This window comes from Pristiophorus japonicus, chromosome X (assembly GCF_044704955.1).
Source record: "Pristiophorus japonicus isolate sPriJap1 chromosome X, sPriJap1.hap1, whole genome shotgun sequence".
NCBI lineage: Eukaryota > Metazoa > Chordata > Chondrichthyes > Pristiophoridae > Pristiophorus > Pristiophorus japonicus.
Window position 1 is genome coordinate 10,501,181 of NC_092010.1, and position 21,551 is coordinate 10,522,731.

Consider the following 21,551-nt stretch of genomic DNA (forward strand, 5'->3'; position numbering starts at 1 on the left):
GGGAGCTTTACTCTGTATCTAACCCCATGCTGTACCTGCCCTGGGAGTGTTTGATGGGACAGTGTAGAGGGAGCTTTACTCTGTATCTAAACCGTGCTGTAACTGCCCTGGGAGTGTTTGATGGGACAGTGTAGAGGGAGCTTTACTCTGTATCTAACACCGTGCTGTAACTGCTCTGGGAGTGTTTGATGGGACAGTGTAAAGGTAGCTTTACTCTGTATCTAACCCCGTGCTGTACCTGCCCTGGGAGTGTTTGATGGGACAGTGTAGAGGGAGCTTTACTCAGTATCTAACCCCGTGTTGTACCTGCCCTGGGAGTGTTTGATGGGACAGTGTAGAGGGAGCTTTACTCTGTATCTAACCCCGTGTTGTACCTGCCCTGGGAGTGTTTGATGGGACAGTGTAGAGGGAGCTTTACTCTGTATCTAAACCGTGCTGTAACTGCCATGGGAGTGTTTGATGGGACAGTGTAGAGGGAGCTTTACTCTGTATCTAACACCGTGCTGTACCTGCCCTGGGAGTGTTTGATGGGACAGTATAGAGGGAGCTTTACTCTGTATCTAACCCGTGCTGTACCTGCCCTGGGAGTGTTTGATGGGACAGTGTAGAGGGAGCTTTATTCTGTATCTAACCCGTGCTGTACCTGCCCTGGGAGTGTTTGATGGGACAGTGTAAAGGTAGCTTTACTCTGTATCTAACCCCGTGCTGTACCTGCCCTGGGAGTGTTTGATAGGACAGTGTAGAGGGAGCTTTACTCAGTATCTAACCCCGTGTTGTACCTGCCCTGGGAGTGTTTGATGGGACAGTGTAGAGGGAGCTTTACTCTGTATCTAACCCCGTGTTGTACCTGCCCTGGGAGTGTTTGATGGGACAGTGTAGAGGGAGCTTTACTCTGTATCTAAACCGTGCTGTAACTGCCATGGGAGTGTTTGATGGGACAGTGTAGAGGGAGCTTTACTCTGTATCTAACACCGTGCTGTACCTGCCCTGGGAGTGTTTGATGGGACAGTATAGAGGGAGCTTTACTCTGTATCTAACCCGTGCTGTACCTGCCCTGGGAGTGTTTGATGGGACAGTGTAGAGGGAGCTTTACTCTGTATCTAACCCGTGCTGTACCTGCCCTGGGAATGTTTGATGGGACAGTGCAGAGGGAGCTTTACTCTGTATCTAACCCGTGCTGTACCTGCCCTGGGAGTGTTTGATGGGACAGTGTAGAGGGAGCTTTACTCTGTATCTAACCCGTGCTGTACCTGCCCTGGGAATGTTTGATGGGACAGTGCAGAGGGAGCTTTACTCTGTATCTAACCCGTGCTGTACCTGCCCTGGGAGTGTTTGATGGGACAGTGTAGAGGGAGCTTTACTCTGTATCTAACCCGTGCTGTACCTGCCATGGGAGTGTTTGATGGGACAGTGCAGAGGGAGCTTTACTCTGTATCTAACCCCGTGCTGTACCTGCCCTGGGAGTGTTTGATGGGACAGTGCAGAGGGAGCTTTACTCTGTATCTAACCCCGTGCTGTACCTGCCCTGGGAGTGTTTGATGGGACAGTGCAGAGGGAGCTTTACTCTGTATCTAACCCCGTGCTGTACCTGCCCTGGGAGTGTTTGATGGGACAGTGCAGAGGGAGCTTTACTCTGTATCTAACCCCGTGCTGTACCTGCCCTGGGAGTGTTTCACAAGGTCAAACATGTCGCATATCCTCGACCAAGAAACATTTCATAGAATCTCAGAATGATAAAGCACAGAAGGCCATTTGGCCATTGTGCCTGTGCCTGCTCTTTGGTCGAGCTATCCCATGAATCCCACTCCCTGCTCTTTACCCATAGCCCTGTAATTATTTTCCCTTCAAGTATTTATCAAATTCTCTTTTGAAAGTTACTATTGAGTCTGCTTCCACCAGCCTACAATTCAGATCACAACTCGCTGTGTAACATAAAATGTCTCCTCGTGTTGCCTCTGGTTCTTTTGTCAATCACCTTCAATCTGTGTCCTCTGGTGACCGACCCTTCCACCACTGAAAACTGTTTCTCCTTATTTACTCTATCAAAACCCCTCATGATTTTGAACACCTCTATCAAATCTCCTTGTTAACCTTCTCTGCTCTAAGGAGAAGCACCCCACCTTCTCCAGTCTCTTCACTGAAGTCCCACATCCCGGGTACCATTCTAGTAAATCCCCTCTGCACCCTCTCCAAGGCCTCAACACCCTCCCTAAAGTGTGGTGCCCAGAATTGGACACAATACTCCAGCTGGGGCCTAACCAGTGATTTACAAAGGTTTATCATTGCTTGTCCTCTCTTCCTCTATTCATAAAGCCCAGGATCCCATTTGCTTTTTTAACAGCTTTCTCAACCTGTCCCACCACCTTCAAATATTTGTGTACAAACAACTCCAGGTCTCTCCGTTCCTGCTCCCCCTTTAAAATTGTCCCCTTTTGTTCATATCGTCTCTCCTCATTCTTCCTACCAACTTGTATCACTTCACACTTCTGTGTTAAATTTAATCTGCCACGTATCTGCCCATTTCACCAGTCTGTCCATGTTCTCCTGAAGTCTGTTTCTATCCTCCTCATTGTTTACTACATTTCTGAGTTTTGTGTCCTCTGCAAACTTTGAAATGATGCCCTGTGTACCCAAGTCCGTGTCATTAATGTATCAGGAAGAGCAGTGGTCCCAACATTGACCCCGGGGAACACCAGCGTGTACCTCCCTCCAGTCTGTAAAGCAACCATTCACCACTACTCTCTGCTTTCTGTCCTGTAATGTCTGTAAGCTTGTAATGTTGTAGCGCCACACTGTGGATGTGGACGTATTGTGTTACTGCAACTAAAGGTGAATAAATGAGTCAGCTGACCAGAAGCTTCTGGAACTTCTGAGATGCTGTCTGCCATTATAGAAAGCTGTGTGTGCTGTGCTCTGTGAATATATCACATTTGGCGACAAGATGGGATTTTTCGGGATGATATAAAGCTGAAATTTTGTTGGTGAAGGATTCAGCCAGCCGACAGAGAGACTTTGGGAGCTTCTCTGTCTTTGGAAATCACTACAAAATCCAAGGTAAAAAAACGAACACACTGTCTGCACCGCAGAGACAAAATGACTGCACCCATAGCAGTAATGGGACACTTAGGTGAATATAAACGTGACCAGGAAAGATTTAAGGCATATGTGCACCGGCTAGAAATGTATTTCACTGCAAATAATATAATCGAAGTTCCAGAGAATGCTGATCAGAACTGGGCTGTGTTGGAATGGAACTGAGCTATCTTCTTATCTGAAGTGGGTCCAGAATTGTATGAAACGCTGATAAATCTGCTTGTGCCTGACGAGCCAAAGGACACAACGCTTAAGGAGATTTTAACGAAGCTGGAGCAGCACTATAACCTGGTACCGTTAGAAATTGCTGAAAGCTATCGTTTCGGTATACGAAATCAAAAGGCTGATGAAAATATCAGTGAGTACATTGTAGCATTCAAAAAGCTATCTATTCACTGTAATTTCGGAAACTTTCAAAACCGAGCATTGCGGGAACGTTTTGTTTGTGGGATGAAAAATGATGCAATCAGAAGAAAGTTATTGACGATGGATGACTTGAATTTTGAGATTGCTTGTCAGACAGATGGGCATAGCCGAACAAGATTCCCGAGAATTTCATAATAATTACGGTCGTCAGTCAACCGAGGTGAACCGTCTTCAGGTTAAAAGTAAAAGGTGGTGGGGGCCCAAAGTCTCAGAAACTGCAAATTCTAACAGAGCACCAAAGTCGTGCTATAGGTGCCTGGGACAAGACATTGCTCAAAGTTGTCCATATGTGAAGGCAGAGTGTTTCTTCTGCATAAAGACTGGGCAACTTGCGAAGGCATGCCGACTGAAGGGTAAACCAGCTTGCAAAGCTATGAGTCCAGCGTTCAAAGCTATGAGTAGAAATCTCTAGAGACTACATAGCATGGAAGAACAACAGGACGTGGAAATGTCCGTTACACGTCATCAGGAGCACGAGGCCATTGGACAGCGATTTGAAAAGTATCAAAATCCACATAGATGTTGCGGGATTCAAGATACCAATGGAAATTGACACTGGTGCCTCCGTGAGTATAGTACCGGAGTCACTGTACCTCGACAAATTGCGTGATTTCCCATTGGAGAAATCCAAGATAGAGCTGCGAGGCTACTCGGGAGAGAAAATTCCTGTGGTAGGTTGTATCACCGTACCGGTGAAATACAAGGATCAATTTCAGAACTTGCCTCTAATAGTAGTGAAAGGAGACAAGTCTGCCTTACTCGGAAGAAATTGGTTGAGATCACTGAAGTTAGATTGGAGTGAGATTTTTCGTGTTGAAACGAGATTTGCATCAACGGATTTATCAAGAATTATCCGAATGTGTTCTGCGAATCGGGCAGTCCGATCCAAAGCTTTAAGGCGAGTGTCAGGATACAGAAGGACGCTATATCGGTTTACTACAAGCCACGTTCCGTACCATATGCACTCGATGTAATTGGGCTACACCCATTGTTGTTGTACCTAAGTCCGATGGTAAAGTAAGATTGTGTGGTGATTATAAAGTAACCGTAAACCAGGTTCCGGGGGTAATGTCCCCAATACATTGCCAAATATAGAAGATTTGTTCACAACACTGACAGGTGGTCAGATTTTCTCAAAACTGGATCTTACGAATGCCTACTTACAGCTTGAACTAGATGAGGAGTCAAGTCATGTTTGACTATAAATACTCATCTAAGCCTATATCAATTTAATAGGCGTCCGTTTGGAATGTCTTCCGCCCCTGCCATATTCCAAGGGGTGATGAACCAGATTTTGCAAGGTATTGAAGGGGTAGTGTATTATTTGGATGACATACTAATTTCAGCACCAAATAGGCAAATTCATAATAACATATTGAATGAAGTCCTGAAACGGCTAGAGAAACACAGAGTACGAGTGTCTGCTCGTAAGTGTGAGTTATTTCAAAACTCACTGGAGTACTTAGGGTACAGAATAGACAAAGATGGTTTACATCCAACCATGGAAAAACTGGATGCAATTAGAAATGCACCCACTCTCAGGAATATCACTGAACTTCGTTCATTCTTGGGTCTTTTAAACTATTATGGGAAGTTCCTACCAAATTTGGCTACAGTATTACATCCACTGAATGAACTATTGAAAAAACAGGTCCATTGAAAGTGGTCAAAAGAATGCGATACAGCATTTAAGTAGCATATCCTACATCTAGTGTACTGGAAACAAATCCAAGAGAGAATCAGAATTTAAGTCTGAGTCCGAGTCAGGAAAACAAATATTCTGACGTGAGAGTGAGTTCAAATGAAAATCAAGGAAATCCCTTGGAGGAAAACTTTCCTCAGTATCAGCCTCGAATGAGTTTAAACGACACCATGTTTGGAAGGTTCTGTTCGAGAGCGAAGGTATCCTCTTCGAAACAGAAAACAAGTGGTTAAGTTAAATTTGTAAATATGGCAAAATAAGTCCATATCCTTTGTTATGTATAAACATGCAAGTTATGTATGTTGTTTGTTGTAATAACTTCTTCATTAAGGAGGGAGAAGTGTAATATCTGTAAGCTTGTAATGTTGTAGCTCCACACTGTGGATGTGGACGTATTGTGTTACTGCAGCTAAAGGTGAATAAATGAGTCAATTGACCAGAAGCTTCCAGAACTTCTGAGATGCTGTCTGCCATTATAGAAAGCTGTGTGCTGTGCTCTGAATATAATCACATGGCCCTTAGCCAATTTTGTATCCATGCTGCTACTGTCCCTTAAATTTCATGGGCTTTAACTTTGCTAACGAGTCTATTATGTGGCACTTTATCAAACGCCTTTTGAAAGTCCACACATCAACCGCACTACCCTCACCAACCCTTTCTGATACTTCATCATGAACTCAGTCAAGTTAGTCAAACAACAAATCTGTTCTGACTTTAATTTCTTCGGCCATATTTTTCCAAATGCCATAAAATTTTGTCCCAGACTATTGCCTCTAAAAGTTTCCCGATCGCCAACATTAGGTTGTCTGGCCTGTAGTTGCTGGGTTTATCCATCTCCCCATTTTTTAAACAGGGGTGTAACATTTACAATCCTCCAGTTCTCTGGCACCATCCCCATATCCAAGGAGGATTGGAAGATTGTGGCCAGAGCCTCTGCAATTTCCACCTTTACTTCCTCAGTAATCTCGGATACATCCCATCCGGACCGGGTGACTTTTCCACTTTGTGCACTGCCAACCATCCTCTTTATCTATTTTGATCCTATCCCGTATCACTGCTGCCTCCTCCTTCACTGCTACACTGGCAGCATCCCCTTCCCTCGTGAAGACAGATGCAAAGTACCCATTTAGTACCTCAGCCATGCCCTATGCCCCACAGTAAGATTTCATTTCAGATCCCTAATCAGCCCCACCCTTCCTTTGACAACCCTTTTATATTTATGTTTATAAAAGACGTTTGGGTTCCCTTTTATGTTAGCTGCTAATCTATTCTCACACTCGCTTTGTCCCTCTTATTTACTTTTTACATCTCCTCTGTACTTTCTATATTCAGCTTGGTTCTGTATTGTATTATGAATCTTACAATTATAAGCAGCCTCCTGTTTCGCCTCAGTTTACCCTCTGTATCTTTAGTCATTCAGGGAGCTCTAGCTTTGGATACCTCCCTTCCCCCTCACGGGAATGTGTCTACTCTGGACCCAAACAATCTCCTCTTTGAAGGCCTCCCATTGTTCAATTACTGTTCTGCCTGCCAATGTTTGATTCCAATCCACCTGGACCAGATCCCTTCACTGAGGTTCGCCCACCTCCAGTTAGGTATGTTTACACTTGAGTGAACCTTGTCCTTATCCATAACTGTTCTAAACCCGATGATATTACGATCATTTTTCCCCAAATGCTCTCCCACTGAAACATGCTCCACTTTAAAAAAAAATAATTCCTGGGATGTGGGCGTCACTGGCCAGGCCGGCATTTATTGCCCATCCCTAATTGCCCCTTGAGAAGGTGGTGGTGAACCGCCGCCTTGAACCGCTGCAGTCCGTGTGGTGAAGGTGCTCCCACAGTGCTGTTCGGGAGGGAGTTCCAGGATTTGACTCAGCGACGATATAGGGAGTCAGGATGGTGTGTGACTCGGAAGGGAACATGGAGGTGATGGTGTTCCCATGCACCTGCTGCCCTCGTCCTTCTAGGTGGTAGAGGTCGCAGGTTTGGAAGGTGCAGTTGAAGAACTAGATCTCGTACTGCTTCCTTCCTCGTTGGGCTGGAAACACACTGAGCTAGAAAGTTATCTTGTATACCTCATGAACTCCTCCCTCTCTTTGCCCTTTTCACTGTTACTATCCCAGTCTCTATTCAGATCATTGAAGTTCCCCATTATCACTGCTCTGTAGTTCTTGCATCTTTCTGTAATTGGCCTGAAAATTTGCTCCTCCATCTCCTTCCCACTATTTGGTGGTCTACAAAATACACAGGAGCATAATAGCTCCTCCATTGTTCATTAATTCAACCAAATACACTGTGTCTTTGGTCCGAAATACATTATCCCTCTCCAGTGCTATAATAGTTTCTTTGATCAATCCTACCACGCCCCTCCTTTCACTCCTTCCCTATCTTCCCAAGAACCTTATAGCCAGGAATATTGAGTTCCCAATCCTCGCTTCCTTTAAGCCAGGTTATTGTCGCTATATCATAGTCTCATGTGGTGACTTGTGCCTGCAGCTCACCAACCTTATTTACCACACACTGTGTATTTACATACATGCACTCCAAACCCAAACTGCTTTACATTTACTCCGTCTCATCCCTCCTATTTCTGAACTGTTCTTTACTCTTATGCTATTTGTCTCTCCTAGCCCTCTGTACCTCTTGTTTCTCCTCTCTAATGTTTCATCCTGGTTCCCCTCCCCCTTGAAATTTAGCCTTGAAATGAGACGCACTACAGTCGCTCCTGACTAAATGGCATCCTCAAAACTCATGGTCTGTTTTTTAAAAATCCATTTTTGTGAATATATTATGCTATTGTCAATTTAGAAGATATTGTTTCTTGTGTACTTGTGTTTGAAAAGCTTCTAAACAAAGTAACTGCAGTATAGATAACACTAAAGAGAATAAAGGACATTCATCCTACAACATCAAACTCCTTTTCGTCAACTCATGAGTGAGAGCGGCTTCCACAGCCAGTGAAGTACTTTAAAGTGGAGTCACTGTTGTAATGTAGGACACTCAGCAGCCAATTTGCGCACAGCAAGCTCCCACACACAGCAATGGGATAATGGGCCTGAAATCGTGCTCCACACGGGCGCGTACGTCATCACTGTGCGCAGCGACCTGTTTTCTCCCTGGACTGAAAATTCGGTTGTGTACGCGGGGCGAAAATTAAAGGGGAGGTGCGACGGTGAAAGTGTAAAAAATGGCCAACTTACCAGTCGCGGCCTTCTTCAATGCAGACCGCAGGATCCGTGCCGCAATGTTACAGCATGGCACTCCGCTTGTGTGCCGGGCTGCTGTCACTGCATCCCTCTCCCTGCTGGTCCAGTGGTGGCCCCTTCTCCCACCCGCAGAGTCGGCAGCGTGGCCTTCCCCTTTAATGGAATGGGAGGGCCCTGTCTTTCCGCCAGTGCGACGCGTCCCTCTGCGCCGTGCTGGAAAAGTCCCACCCCAACACGAACTGCAGTGCGAGATTTGGCGCTGCAATTCCTGTCGGGGGCGGTAAGCCCAATACAGCTCGCGGGGTGAAAGCTTTGCATTTTCAGCCACGAGAAATCAAAAATACAATCAAGCAGAGCCAAAATGGTTTTATGAAAGGGAAATTGTGTTTGACATATTTATTAGAGTTCTTTGAGGATGTAACGAACAGGGTGGATAAAGGGGAACCAGTGGATGTGGTGCATTTGGATTTCCAAAAGACATTCGATAAGGTGCCACATAAAAGGTTACTGCACAAGATAAGAGCTCATGGGGCTGGGGGTAATATATTAGCATGGATAGAGGATTGGCTAACTAACAGAAAACAGAGAGTTGGGATAAATGGGTCTTTTTCCGGTTGGCAAATGGTAACTCGTGGGATGCCACAGGGATCGGTGCTGGGGCCTCAACTATTTACAATCTATATTAACGACTTGGACGAAAGGACTGAGTGTAATGTAGCTATCTACTCTGTCTAGACCCCTCATGATTTTGAACACCTCTATAAAATCTCCTCTCAACCTTCCCTGCTCTAAGGAGAACAACCCCAGCTTCTCCAGTCTATCCACATAACTGAAGTCCCTCATCCCTGGAACCATTCTCGTAAATCTTGTCAGCACCCTCTCTAAGGCCTTCACATCATTCCTAAAGTGCGGTGCCCAGAATTGGACACAATGCTCCAGGCTGAACCAGTGTTTTATAAAAGGTTCATCATAACTTCCTTGCTTTTGTACTCTACACCTCTATTTATGAAGCTCAGGATCCCGTAAACATTTTTAACTGCTTTCTTAACCTGCCCTGCCACCTTCAACGATTTGTGCACATATACCCCCAGGTCTCTCTGTTCATGCACCCCCTTTAGGATTATACTCTTTAGTTTATATTGCCTCTCCTCATTCTTGCTACCTAAATGTATCACTTCGCACTTTTCTGCGTTAAATTTCATCTATCATGTGTCCGCCCATTCCACCAGCCAGTCTATGTCTTCCTGAAGTCTATCACTCTCCTCCTCACTGTACTTCCAAGTTTTGTGTCATCTGCAAATTTTGAAATTGTGCCCTGTACACCCACATCCAAGTAATTAATATATATCAAGACAAGCAGTGGTCCTAGTACCAACCCCTGGGGAACACCACTGTATACCTTCCTCCAGTCTGAAAAACAACCGTTCACCACTACTCTCTGTTTCCTGTCACTGAGCCAATTCCGTATCCATGCTGCCACTGGCCCTTTTATTCCATGGGCTTCAACTTTGTGGCACTTTGTCAAATGCCTTTCGGAAATCCATGTACACCACGTCAACCCTCTCAGTTACCTCATCAAAAAACTCAATCAACTTAGTTAAACACGATTTGCCTTTGACAAATCCATGCTGGCTTTCCTTAATTAATCCACACTTGTCCAAATGACTGTTACTTTTGTCCCAGATTATCGTTTCTAAAAGCTTCCCCACCACTGAGGTTAAACTGACTGGTCTGTAGTTGCTGGGTTTATCCTTACACCCTTTTTTGAACAATGGTGTAACATTTTCAATTCTCCAGTCCTCTAGCATCACCCCCATATCCAATTGGATTGGAAGATAATGGTCAGTATCTCCGCAATTTCCACCCTTACCTCCTTCAGCATCCTAGGATGCATCCCGTCCGGTCCTGGTGATCTATCAACTACCTCCCCTTTCACTATGACTTGAGCAGCATCTTCTTCCTTGGTGAAGACAGATGCAAAGTACTCATTTAGTACCTCAGCCATACCCTCTGCATCCATGCATAGGTCTCCTTTTTAGTCCCTAATTGGCTCCATTCCTGCTCTAAGTACACATTTATTTATATGCCTGTAGAAGACTTTTGGATTCCCTTTTATGTTGGCTGCCAGTCTATTCTCATGCTTTCTCTTTGCCCCACCTTTTTCATTTCCCCTCTGAACTTTCTATATTCAGCCTGATTCTCACTTGTATTCTAAACCTGACATTTTCTGCTTCATCTTACTCTCTATCTCTTTCGTCATCCAGGGAGCTCTGGCTTTGGTTGTGCTGCCTTTCCCCCTCGTGAGAATGTACCTCGATTGTACCTGAACCATCTTCTCTTTAAAGGCAGCCCATTGTTCGATTACTGTTAGCTTCTGACCTTGACACCTCCAGGACAAATTCTCTCTCCAGCACTAATATTCTCCTTAATTAATCCTGCCACCCACTTCCTTTCTTTCCTGAACAGTTTATATCCAGGAATATTTAGTACCCAATCCTGCACCTTTTTGAGCCAGGTCTCCGTTATTGCCACATCATATTCCCACATCATCATATTCCCATGTGGTTATTTGCACCTGCAGCTCACCAATCTTATTTACCATGCTTCATGCGTTTACACACATGCACTGTAGATCTATCTTAGGCCTTCTTGTATTCTCTCAGTCTGACCCTGCCTAATACCATACTATTTTACTCTAGTGCTGTTTCTTCCAATCCATTGTGCACCTTGTTTCCCCTTTCTAATGCTACATCCTGGTGCCCACACCCCTGCCAAATTAGTTTAACCCCCCCTCAGGATATTGGTCCTAGCCTGTGCAGGTCCCACCTCCCCCAGAACCGGTCCCAATGTTCAAGGAATCTAAAGCCCTCCCTCTTGCATCATCTCTCCAGCCACATATTCATCTGCTCTATCCTATTTCTATACTCACTAGCTCGTGGCACCAGGAGTAATTCAGAGATTACTACTTTTGAGGTCCTGCTTTGTAATCTCTTTCCTAGCTCCCTAAAATTCACCTGCAGGACCTCATCCCTCTTTCTACCCATGTAGTTGATCCCGATATTGACCACGATCTCTGGTTGTTCACCTCCCCTCCCTCCCCCTCAGAATGTCCTGCAGCCGCTCAGTGACACCCTTGACCCTGGCACCAAGGAAGCAACATGTCATCCTGGAATCACATCTGCGGCTGCAGAAACACCTGTCTGTTCCCCCAACACTATTGCTTTCCTGATTTTCCTCTTTCTTTCCCCCCCAACCCCACCTGTATAGCTGAGCCACCCATGGTTGGAGAACGAGATGCACTCAGGAGGCTCCTGCACTACCTACCTGGTCCTCCTCATCTGTCTGGTGGTCACCCATTTCCTCTCTGCCTGCACACTCTTATTGCTGCAGGGTGACCACCTCCTGAAATGTGCTAGCCACAAAGCTCTCAGGGGTAAAGGGTAGCTATTCACAGGGGCAGGAGGTGGGTAGTGGTGTTCCACAAGGATCAGTGCTGGGACCACTGTTGTTCACAATTTATATTAATGATTTAGACTTTGGAATCAAAACACAATTTCTAAATTTGTGGACGACACCAAATTGGGGGGATAGTTAATACTGAGGAGGACTGCAACAAATTACAAGATAGTAATAAATTTGCAGAATGGGCATATAATTGGCAAATTAATTTCAACATAGATAAATATGAGGGATTACATTTTGGTAAGAAAAATAAGGTGGTCAAAATATTACCTAGAAAAGAAGAATCTAATTTGGGTAAACGAGTAAAGGGATCTGGGAGTACACATACACAAACCACGAAGTAGCAACACAGGCCAAGAGGGCCACAATGAAAGCAAACCAAGCACCAGGGGTTATTTCTAGAGGGATGGAATTGAAAAGTAGAGAAGTTAAGGTAATCCTGTATCGAGCCTTGGTTAGATACAGTTCTGGTCATCATACTATAAAAACAATATAGAGGCACTGGAGAGGGTGCAGAGAAGATTTACAAGGATGATATCAGAAATGGTATCAGGAAAGGATGAACAGGCTGGGTCTCTTTTTTTCTTGAAAAGAAAAGGCTGAGGGGTGACCTAATAGAGGTCTTTAAAATGATGAAAAGTTTTAATAGAATGGACACAGAGAGAGTGTTTCCACTTGTGGGAAAGAGCATAACTAGAGGCCATCAATATAAGATAGTCACCAAGAAATCCAGTGGGGAATTCAGAAGAAACCTCTTTACCCAGAGAGCGGTGAGAATGTGGAACTTGCTTCCACAGGGAGGGGTTGAGGCGAATAGTATCGATGCATTAAGGGGAGGCTAGCCAAGTATATGAGGGAGAAGGGAATGGAGGGTTATGCTGATAGATTTAGATGAGGAAAGACGGGAGGAGGCTTGAGTGGAGCATAAACGCCGCATGGTCTGGTTGGGCCGAATGGCCTGTTTCTGTGCTGTATATCCGATGTAATCCTATGGTTGAGGACACCTCTGCTCTTCTTCAAATAGTGCCATGGGATTGTTAACATCCATCTCGGCTTAACGTCTCATCCAAAAGGCAGCACCTCCGACAGTGCAGCACTCCTTCAGTACTTCACTGGAGTGTTGGTCTGGAGTATATGCTCAAGTCTCTGGAGTGAGACTTAAACCCACAACCTTCTGACACTAAGCCAAGCTGTCACACAGCTCTGATGTACTTCACACAGTAACAAGGATCAGCACCCACAGTGGGATCAGAGAAAAGAACACACAATTATGGAAATATCTATTTTAATTAAAGCATATAAACATCTGAATTATGTACATATCTTTGATATAATATAGTGCACAAGGTCGATTATTGGTACAAAAGAGCTGGTAGGAGACTGCCACATGTCAAAGGTCATTTCTCTAACATATCCACAATCAATAAGCAATTTACAATCTCTCAAAATATATCACAGCTCAGGTGGGGAGAAATTGGAACCATGTTTTACTTTGAGCTCAGTGTTTAGCCCCGTTCAGGAAACCTCACTTTAACACAGTATTGTTACAAAAATCACTCAAGAATCCAATTGCTTTCAGGACATAAAAATGAAATACTTTCCACTCAAAAGTCCCTTTACCTCAGTGCAATGTTTGGAGTACACAGTAAATAAAGCAAACCAGACGTGCTCAATCTGTAGGGCCATCATAGTAAAGGGCCATCAAATCCCGCTCAAACTGCTGGATAAACATCTCCTCCGTCCACTGGCTGCAAAGGCCCAAAATCAAATACGTTTACAAAGTGTCAAACCTGTTACTGCTGAATGTGCATCCACACCATGAACAGGGCCCATAATTGGACAAGGTCACCTCAAACAAGGGGTGGGGGCAGCTGCAGAAAACCCACATCGGGCAAAGAAACAAAAACTTGGGCTCGGGAGGAAAAAGGACAGTGGTTGGGTCTATAAGGCCTGGGTTCACTCCAGTTCTGTATGCTGTTGCTCCCTCCCCACTGGTTAAAATGGCAGCTGGTGCCGACATAGCCCATGCACTGCCTCAATTACTCAGCTGTCTCAGGGCTAACACAAACCACATGATTTATTTCACAGGGTGATGTTTTAATGTGTTAGCCCTGTCAGTTTCTGAATGTTGAAATTATTTTGGACGTTTGCTGGCGGGGGGTGGGGGAGGAGGGGAAAGAGAGGGAGGGGGGGAAGTCTATGCAACCCCTGAATCGAGTTAATGTAGCTCTCACTCACAATCCCGCTAAGCTCCACATCTCACCATCCACTATTCTGCCTGTTCACATGTGTGGGACAAGATACAGAATGCTACAGTACTTTATTCTAAGTTGAATTTGATATCATGTCTGCTAACCGAGTGTAGAATAGATCTGAAATGCACTTTAATACCATACATTTCTTCACATGAAGCTTTTGACTCTTAGCAGGAAACTTTATTCACAAACTTTAAAATCGCACTAACGGGAATTAAAATTGTAAATTCTGAGCGCACACTGCTCGGTGCTGAGTTAGGTGATCTCATCCTGACAGCAAAGGGAGTAGTAATTGCCCTTAGCACCCTGGCCAGTGCGTGGAGAACTCAGCCAAGGTCCCTGCACCTGATCACTGCCTCTCACCCCTGCCTTTCACCACCCCCAACCAGTACTTCATGTCATTATTTATTTAGAAATGACATAGCAGGGACAGGCAGAATGATGCTAAGAGCTGATGTGTTGTATTGGTGCTGTGGGCTCCCAAGGCAAACTTGCCACACATTAAGCAAATGTGGCAAATTTCTCACACGGCTGGAACCTGCAGCATTCGTACAGCATAAAAGGGGCTCGAGAAAGCTTTCCAACACACAGCAATTCTGCACAGCTCAACATTTGAGAACTGAAAGAAAACTTTGAGTTGCAAAAGCTTCATGGAGTTGATTTTGTGGGTGTGGGTGAGATGTGAGTGGACTGAACATTGGAGGTACTTTGTAACATTCTGCACACAGGGTGTGAGGACAATGTGGAAGTAAAGTGTGGAGAACACGTTACAGACACAAAAAGCACCTCAGCTCATCTCAGTCTGAAGAGGAAGAAAACTTTTGTGAAATGCTAATGTTTGGGCAGTGTTCTCTTCCAATGAATGAGGCCTCCATGTAACATCTGCAGCTTTAGGTCTGTGTCATATACCTTTTCCTTTGTAAGACAGTGCCCTAATACTGTCAGGGTTCAGTGACAGTTGCCACAGAATGTTTTTCACATACAATGTACAGTAACCGTAGCCACAGCCTCCAATAGCAACACAAACGTTCTGACCAAGGCTTCACATCATCCCTAGCATAGTGCAGATACAAAGAAAGGTCAGGTCTACAAGCTGAGAAGCAGTGTAGTACTGGTGACATTTACACAGTGCAGACAGACAGGTGCCGACAGTGGAATAGAGGGAGAGACAGGAGCACTCACTTGTGACAGAAAGATCAATACCAACCTAAAGGGACAGGCTTTCCCAGGGATTTCCTGACTGCGTCAATGACCTTACTTTGTGGCAGGTGGATTGTAATGGTTGCTAACACACTGATGCTAATAACAAGCAGGAACAGCAGCCCTGTAGTACTGTGGATAAGTCACTGTACACAGACCTTGGTGAGGGGAGAGGACAGTTCACATCTGCATGCTCTCTGATGATCTCGTGAGTTTCTATTCTGCTGCTTACAGAACACTGACAGACTGGAGCAGGCTCCTGGAAAACATTCCTTAGAAAGCAGCTTGCAGACAGCAAACAAGGAGGAAATCAATTTGGATCATTTTAGGATTTGCTGTCTAATATTGATTGTTTAATAGCTCTGGATGTGCAGGAAGAGAGCGGCATCAGGGAGTGTTCTTTTCAAATGCCAAGGGTGTGCAACTGAGGTAATCAATAATTAGTATTGGATTATTGTAGCTGCAAAAGGTTTGAAAGCAGCAATGGATTTTTAGTGTTTTAAAGCAGGATTTAACAGATAATGAAGGAAAACAATCAGATTAGACACTTGTCCTATATAACCGTTTGTTAAATACACCAATGGAATAGCAGAGTAACATAAAATGGCCAAATATAACGGTCAATCTTGCACACGCTCTGTGGTGTTACAGGCTATACCACAAACAGCCAGTAGATGGCAGTAGGAAGACGAGCATACAGTGTTCAGTGAGACGTGGCTGAACAGCTCAACCGCTCAGAGGATGCAGGTCGACTTTAACCTTCTCTCCGTTGCTAAGCATTCCGATGGTGGGGTAGAATCCTCCAGATGGCACTGGCGCTTCTTTCCGCCCAATTATCTTTCCATTTCGAGTGAAAAATACCTGAAAGAGATTTTCAAAATAAAATTTGCACTGGGGAGTGAGGGACACTGTACTGAGTCTCGTCGCCGAGAGCGTGCAAAAATCAAGCACAGGTAGCGGAAGGAACGTGCAGCAAACCAGACTCCCCATCCACCCTTTCCCTCCACGATTATCTGTCCCACCTGTGACAGGGTCTGTGGTTCTCGTATCGGACTATTCAGCCACCTAAGGACTCCGTTTAGGAGTGCAAGCAAGTCTTCCTCAATTCCGAGGGCCTGCCTATGATGATGATGACTATGTACTCAAGGCGACAACAGAAAGGGGCAAAAGCAATTCAGGCTTCAACATTTTGGCAATTGGCGCACTGCTCTTACTGGAAAGTGGTTCCCTCAACTCATGATCAAACACCAGTTTTATTTTGTAAAATTAAAGCAGTATCGCCTGTAACCCACAGCAGTCCCGGGTCTCCTAGTGGTACAGCGTGTCGATAAAGCAAAATGTGATTGTATGGAGCAACAGGAGGGTGGGCTGGGGTTAGATTTACCCAGCCTGTCCTGATCTGTGATCCTGGGAGAATGCAGTCAGTAACTGGACTTATCAGTGCAAGACAAGTTAGCCATAGTTTACATGACTCTCAGCCACCTTTCTCAAAAAACGCTGAGTTTCCAAATTCCCTCCCACGCAGGCCCTGGCTCCCACTGGGATACAGTTCAAAGGTGAATATTAATCTTTCAGTTTTGTTGTAAATGTTATCCTTCTAAGATATTTTTGTAGTGCCTGATTACCCCTCTCAGAAACTCCCAACATGTTTCACTGCAAAGTTAGTCAGTGTTTTACCGGAAGGGAATGTGGCCTTAATAACAGCAGTAAGAGGAGTGCCACATTAATCTCTTTCAGCGATGTTGGTTGAGAGTAAATATTAAGCAGGACACAGGGGGTAACTCCCCTGGCCCTTCTTCGAAATAGTGCCGTGGGATCTTTTATGTCCACCCGAGGGGGCAGATGGGGCCTCGGTTTAACGTCTCATCCGAAAGACAGCACCTCAGACAGTGCTGCACTCCCCTCAGTGGGCAGCACCCTTGCCTCGGAGTCTAAAGGTTGTGGGTTCAAGGCCACAGCTGACACTTCACTCAGTTCTCTATAACGAGAGACCATGGCTTGAATGACACTCCAAACGTGGACAAGATTTTTTCACTTCTGGCCAGGATCGAAGAGAAAACAAAGTTTGACTGATGGGCAATCCTTCCGCCACCTCCAGCTGTCATTCACTCTCTCTCCACTGCAATCTTGCTCATCTTTCTTTTATCAATACCACAACTGTGTTGATATCAAGACTTATTGCACTGCCTCCTACGCTACCTTCTTCTATGCTGGGCCCTCCAAACTATGGAACTCCACCCCTCGTTCCTACAATCTGCAGGCTTTTAAAACCAAATTTGACATCATCCAATTATAACTTCCTGATCGACGTCATCTCTTTTACTTCTGCACTGCTGTTATTGTAGGGTCTTTAGTGGCCTCCTACTCAAACTACTTCCGCTTCGGTCATAGGTGATTCTCTGCTAACTCTGCTCCCAGATCTACCATCAAGTGGCCCTGATATCTGGGTAGGTTTCTGACAGCACGCCCAGGATAATAAGCAGGAAATTGTTCTGTATCTCACTGGAGCTACGCGGTTTATCCGCTGACTCCACAGAAACTTTCTCACATTTCAAAAAATAGATCAGAGCTCAGTTCAGGAACAGGAGCATTTCCCATGATTCTATTCACATTGACGTGTACCTTTACCTGGGGAGGTAAGACAAGAAAGTTAGAAGGAGCCGAGACAACAGTCGATCCAGTTCACTGCTGCACATGGTCTATTGGCACTGTCAGAAGACAAAGGTGTCTGTCAGAGGGGAGTACATTACCTCACTAAGCTCTTGTTCAACCAACGATGTACAGTGGAAGGAACCAAGCTGAGAAATACCAGTGTGGTAGTATAGACGCCATGGTGGTCCATTCACAAGTCCCAGGACTGCCCACTAACTCGAATGTGCCAGTAACATAACTCAGCTCCAACTATCCCTCATTACCTTCCGACCTGCTAGGTGCAGCATTCTACAGCAGCAGTGTTTGTGGGACAAGGCAAACAGTGGAAAGGAAAAGTGCCTCCGTACCGTGACTTTCTTTCCATCGTATTCTTGCTCCATTTCCTCGCCTTCGTCCTCTTCATCCTCATCATTGAAATACATGATGTTCCTCACACGTCTCTGCTTGGGCTTCAATTCTGCAGCATCAACATCGTCATCACTGTCATCTGTGGAAAGAAATGCACATCAGTCAGGATAAAGTACTTGGGAGGGAAAGATACAGGCACACTTTCAAACTACAATTAGGAGTAAGGCATGACTGGGAACAGATAGGCCACAGGATACCGTCAGTAACGCTTCATCAAACTTGGACTGGATCCATTAGTTAATGAGCCAGGATCTATAGATGACAGGCACTTATGTTATAGAAGGTGGTTACTATGTATACCCTGGGTTCTCTTCAACCTATTTCCTTCAATTTTGGGGGATTGAAGCATGATTATTTCATGACATTTCAGCCAAAGACGGACTCAAAAGTTGCAGTGAAATAACTTTCTGTAGGATTTTCCTCTTTCTTGGAATGGATAGATTGATCACACACCATAAGGAGTGTGTCTATATTATATCCTAGTCACAATCCTAACTAGCACTCTGAAGGAAAGGGTGATCCCTATTCTTCTTCTTAGACAGCCCTCTGGAGTCGAGGATGACTTGCTTCCACACTAATATAAATTCGAAGGTGACTGATGAGTTCAATGTAGAATCTACAGACTCGTGTCACAGGTGGGGCAGATGGTGGTTGGAGGGACAGATGGATGGGGTGCTTGGTTTGTCGTACGCTCCTTCCGCTGTCGACTCTTGGCTTCCGCATGCTCCCGGCAAAGGGACTCGAGGTGCTCGGCGCCTTCACGAATGCTTCTCCACTTTGAGCGGTCTTGGGCCAGGGATTCCCAAGAGTCAGTGGGGATGTTACATTTTTCCAAGACCCACAGAAAAGCAAATCATCGTTTGTTCCAATCAATCTTTGGTAAAGTTATGAAGACCATTCCAATTGGAAATGTTGTCTAATATTTGTAAGAAGATTTCTTGCAAAGTCAGACGGGCCTCTGTCATGGCCTGAAATGTGTTGGTTTGCTTCGTGCCAGCAATGTAGAATACATTTTAACTCTCAGCAAGTTGTGTTTTGAAATAGGAGCCCCAGAAATATTTGTCCCTAAGACACAAAGGCCTGGATATTTGTTGTGGTGGGGTTCCCACCACAAAGTAAGTTAGGCGGAACCTCCAGCTACTGGTGTGCCAGTACTCTACAGAAGCAGTGGAAAGAACTGACTGTCTGTGGGACACGGCAAACAGTAGGAAGCAGAAGAGACTCTGTACCGAGCCCGCAGACCTTGCAAGATCAGGTTAAGTTGAACGTCGACAGTGAGCTCCCACAGGAATAACGTACCCCAGCCCTCACCCCAATTTAGGAGATCGACAAGGCAGCTCTTTCAATTTTAAAATCACACTCTATCTCCTTAACACTGGACAAAAGGAATACAACAGTAACGTACATTAATAACAATATTAAAGTGAATGCAGCAGCATGGATAGGAAGTTGGCTAAAGGTCAGAAAACTACAGGTTGATGGATGTGTCTCAAAGTGACCAGTGGTGTCCCCAGGGTCAGTGTTGGGACCACTGCACTTAATTCTTTATATATATCTATCTACATTAAAAATCTTACATTATATCCATATATTGCACATACATACATACATATACATATATATATGCCTATAACAGACTTCCTATCCATGTGCCACAAGGATCGATGCTGGAACCACTGCTGTTCACGATTTATATAAACAATTTGGACTCGGGAATTGGAAGTACAACTTCAAAATTTGCTGCCGACACCAAATTTGGGGGAGGGGAGGGGTTGTACAGTTAGTAGCGGAGGACTGCGATAAACTACAGGAAAACATTAATAGATTTGCAGAATGGGTGTGTAATTGGCAAATGAACTTCAATATAGACAAGTGTGAGATATTACATGTTGGTAGGAAGAATAAGGAGGTCACATACACCATGGAAAATAAGTGTCTAAGTGGGGTAGAGAAACAGAGGGATCTGGGATATAGATACACAGATCACTAAAAGCAGCAACGCAGATTAAGTAGCATTAGCATCAAAAAGCACTGGGGTTCATTTCTAGAGGATAGAATTGAAAAGCAGAGAAGCTACATTAAACTTGTGAACAACAAGGTGCATTTATATATCACCTTTAACGTAATAACGGTGCTTCACAATAAGACAACAGTTCTGGTCTCCATATTATAAAAAGGATATAGAGGTACCAGAGAAGGTGTAAAAAAGATTTATTAGAATGATACCAGAACAGAAAAGAGATGACTGAGAGGTGACCTGATAGAGATCTTCAAGATTATGAAAGGGTTTGATCGGGTAGATGTAGAGAAGATGCTTCTGTTTGTGGGGAGACCAGCACGAGGGGCCATCAATATAAGATAGTCACTGATAAATCCAATAGGGAATTCAGGAGAAACTTCTTTATCCAGTGAGCAGTGAGAATGTGGAACTTGCTACCACAGGGAATGGTTGAGGCGAATAGTGCCAGGGTCACGGATGTCACCGAGCGGCTGCAGGGCTTTCTGGGGGGAGAGGGTGAACAGCCAGAGATCGTGGTCCATATCGGGACCAATGACATAGGTAGAAAGAGGGATGAGGTCCTGCAGGCAGAGTTTAGGGAATGAGAAGAGAGATTAAAAAGCAGGACCTCAAAGGTAGTAATCTCTGGGTTACTGCTGGTGCAATGAGCTAGTGAGTACAGAAATAGGAGGATAGAGAACATGAATACATAGCTGGAAAGATGGTGCAGGACAGAGGGCTTTAGTTTCCTGAGGTATTGAGACTGTTTCTGGGGGAGGTGAGACCGGGTTGCACCTCAACAGAGCCGGGACCAATATCCTCGCTGGGGGGGGGGATTTGCTATTGCTGTTGGGGAGGGTTTAAATGAGCTTGGCAGGGGGATGGGAACCCGAGAATAGATTCAGTAGGGAGGGGAGTAAAGTGGGAATTGGAAAGCAAAAATGTAGAAAGTGAATTTGGAAGACAGAGGAAACAAGGGCTGAAAAATAGAGAAGGGAGTTTGGTACTACTAAATGGGACATACTTCAATGCAAGGAGTATAGGGAATAAGGCAGATGAGCTGAGAGCACAGATTGACACTTGGCAGTACGATATTATAGCTATTACTGAGACATGGCTGAAAGAAGGGCAGGTATGGCAGCTCAA

General features: G+C 44.8%; 1 protein-coding gene across 4 annotated transcripts in view; it reads right to left on the reverse strand.

Moving 5' to 3' along the window:
* Positions 1 to 13,187: 13,187 nt before the first annotated feature.
* The window catches only part of LOC139241030 (SPRY domain-containing protein 3-like), a 313,798-nt gene continuing 305,434 nt past the window's right edge, over positions 13,188 to 21,551 (reverse strand). For all 4 annotated transcript variants that reach the window (XM_070869751.1, XM_070869752.1, XM_070869748.1 and 1 more), the window contains 2 exons: positions 18,346 to 18,485; positions 13,188 to 16,207 (listed from right to left, as the gene is read on the reverse strand). In XM_070869751.1, the coding sequence (XP_070725852.1) occupies positions 16,073 to 16,207; positions 18,346 to 18,485 (275 nt within the window). In that variant the 3' untranslated portion in view covers positions 13,188 to 16,072. The remainder of the gene's footprint in view (positions 16,208 to 18,345; positions 18,486 to 21,551) is intronic.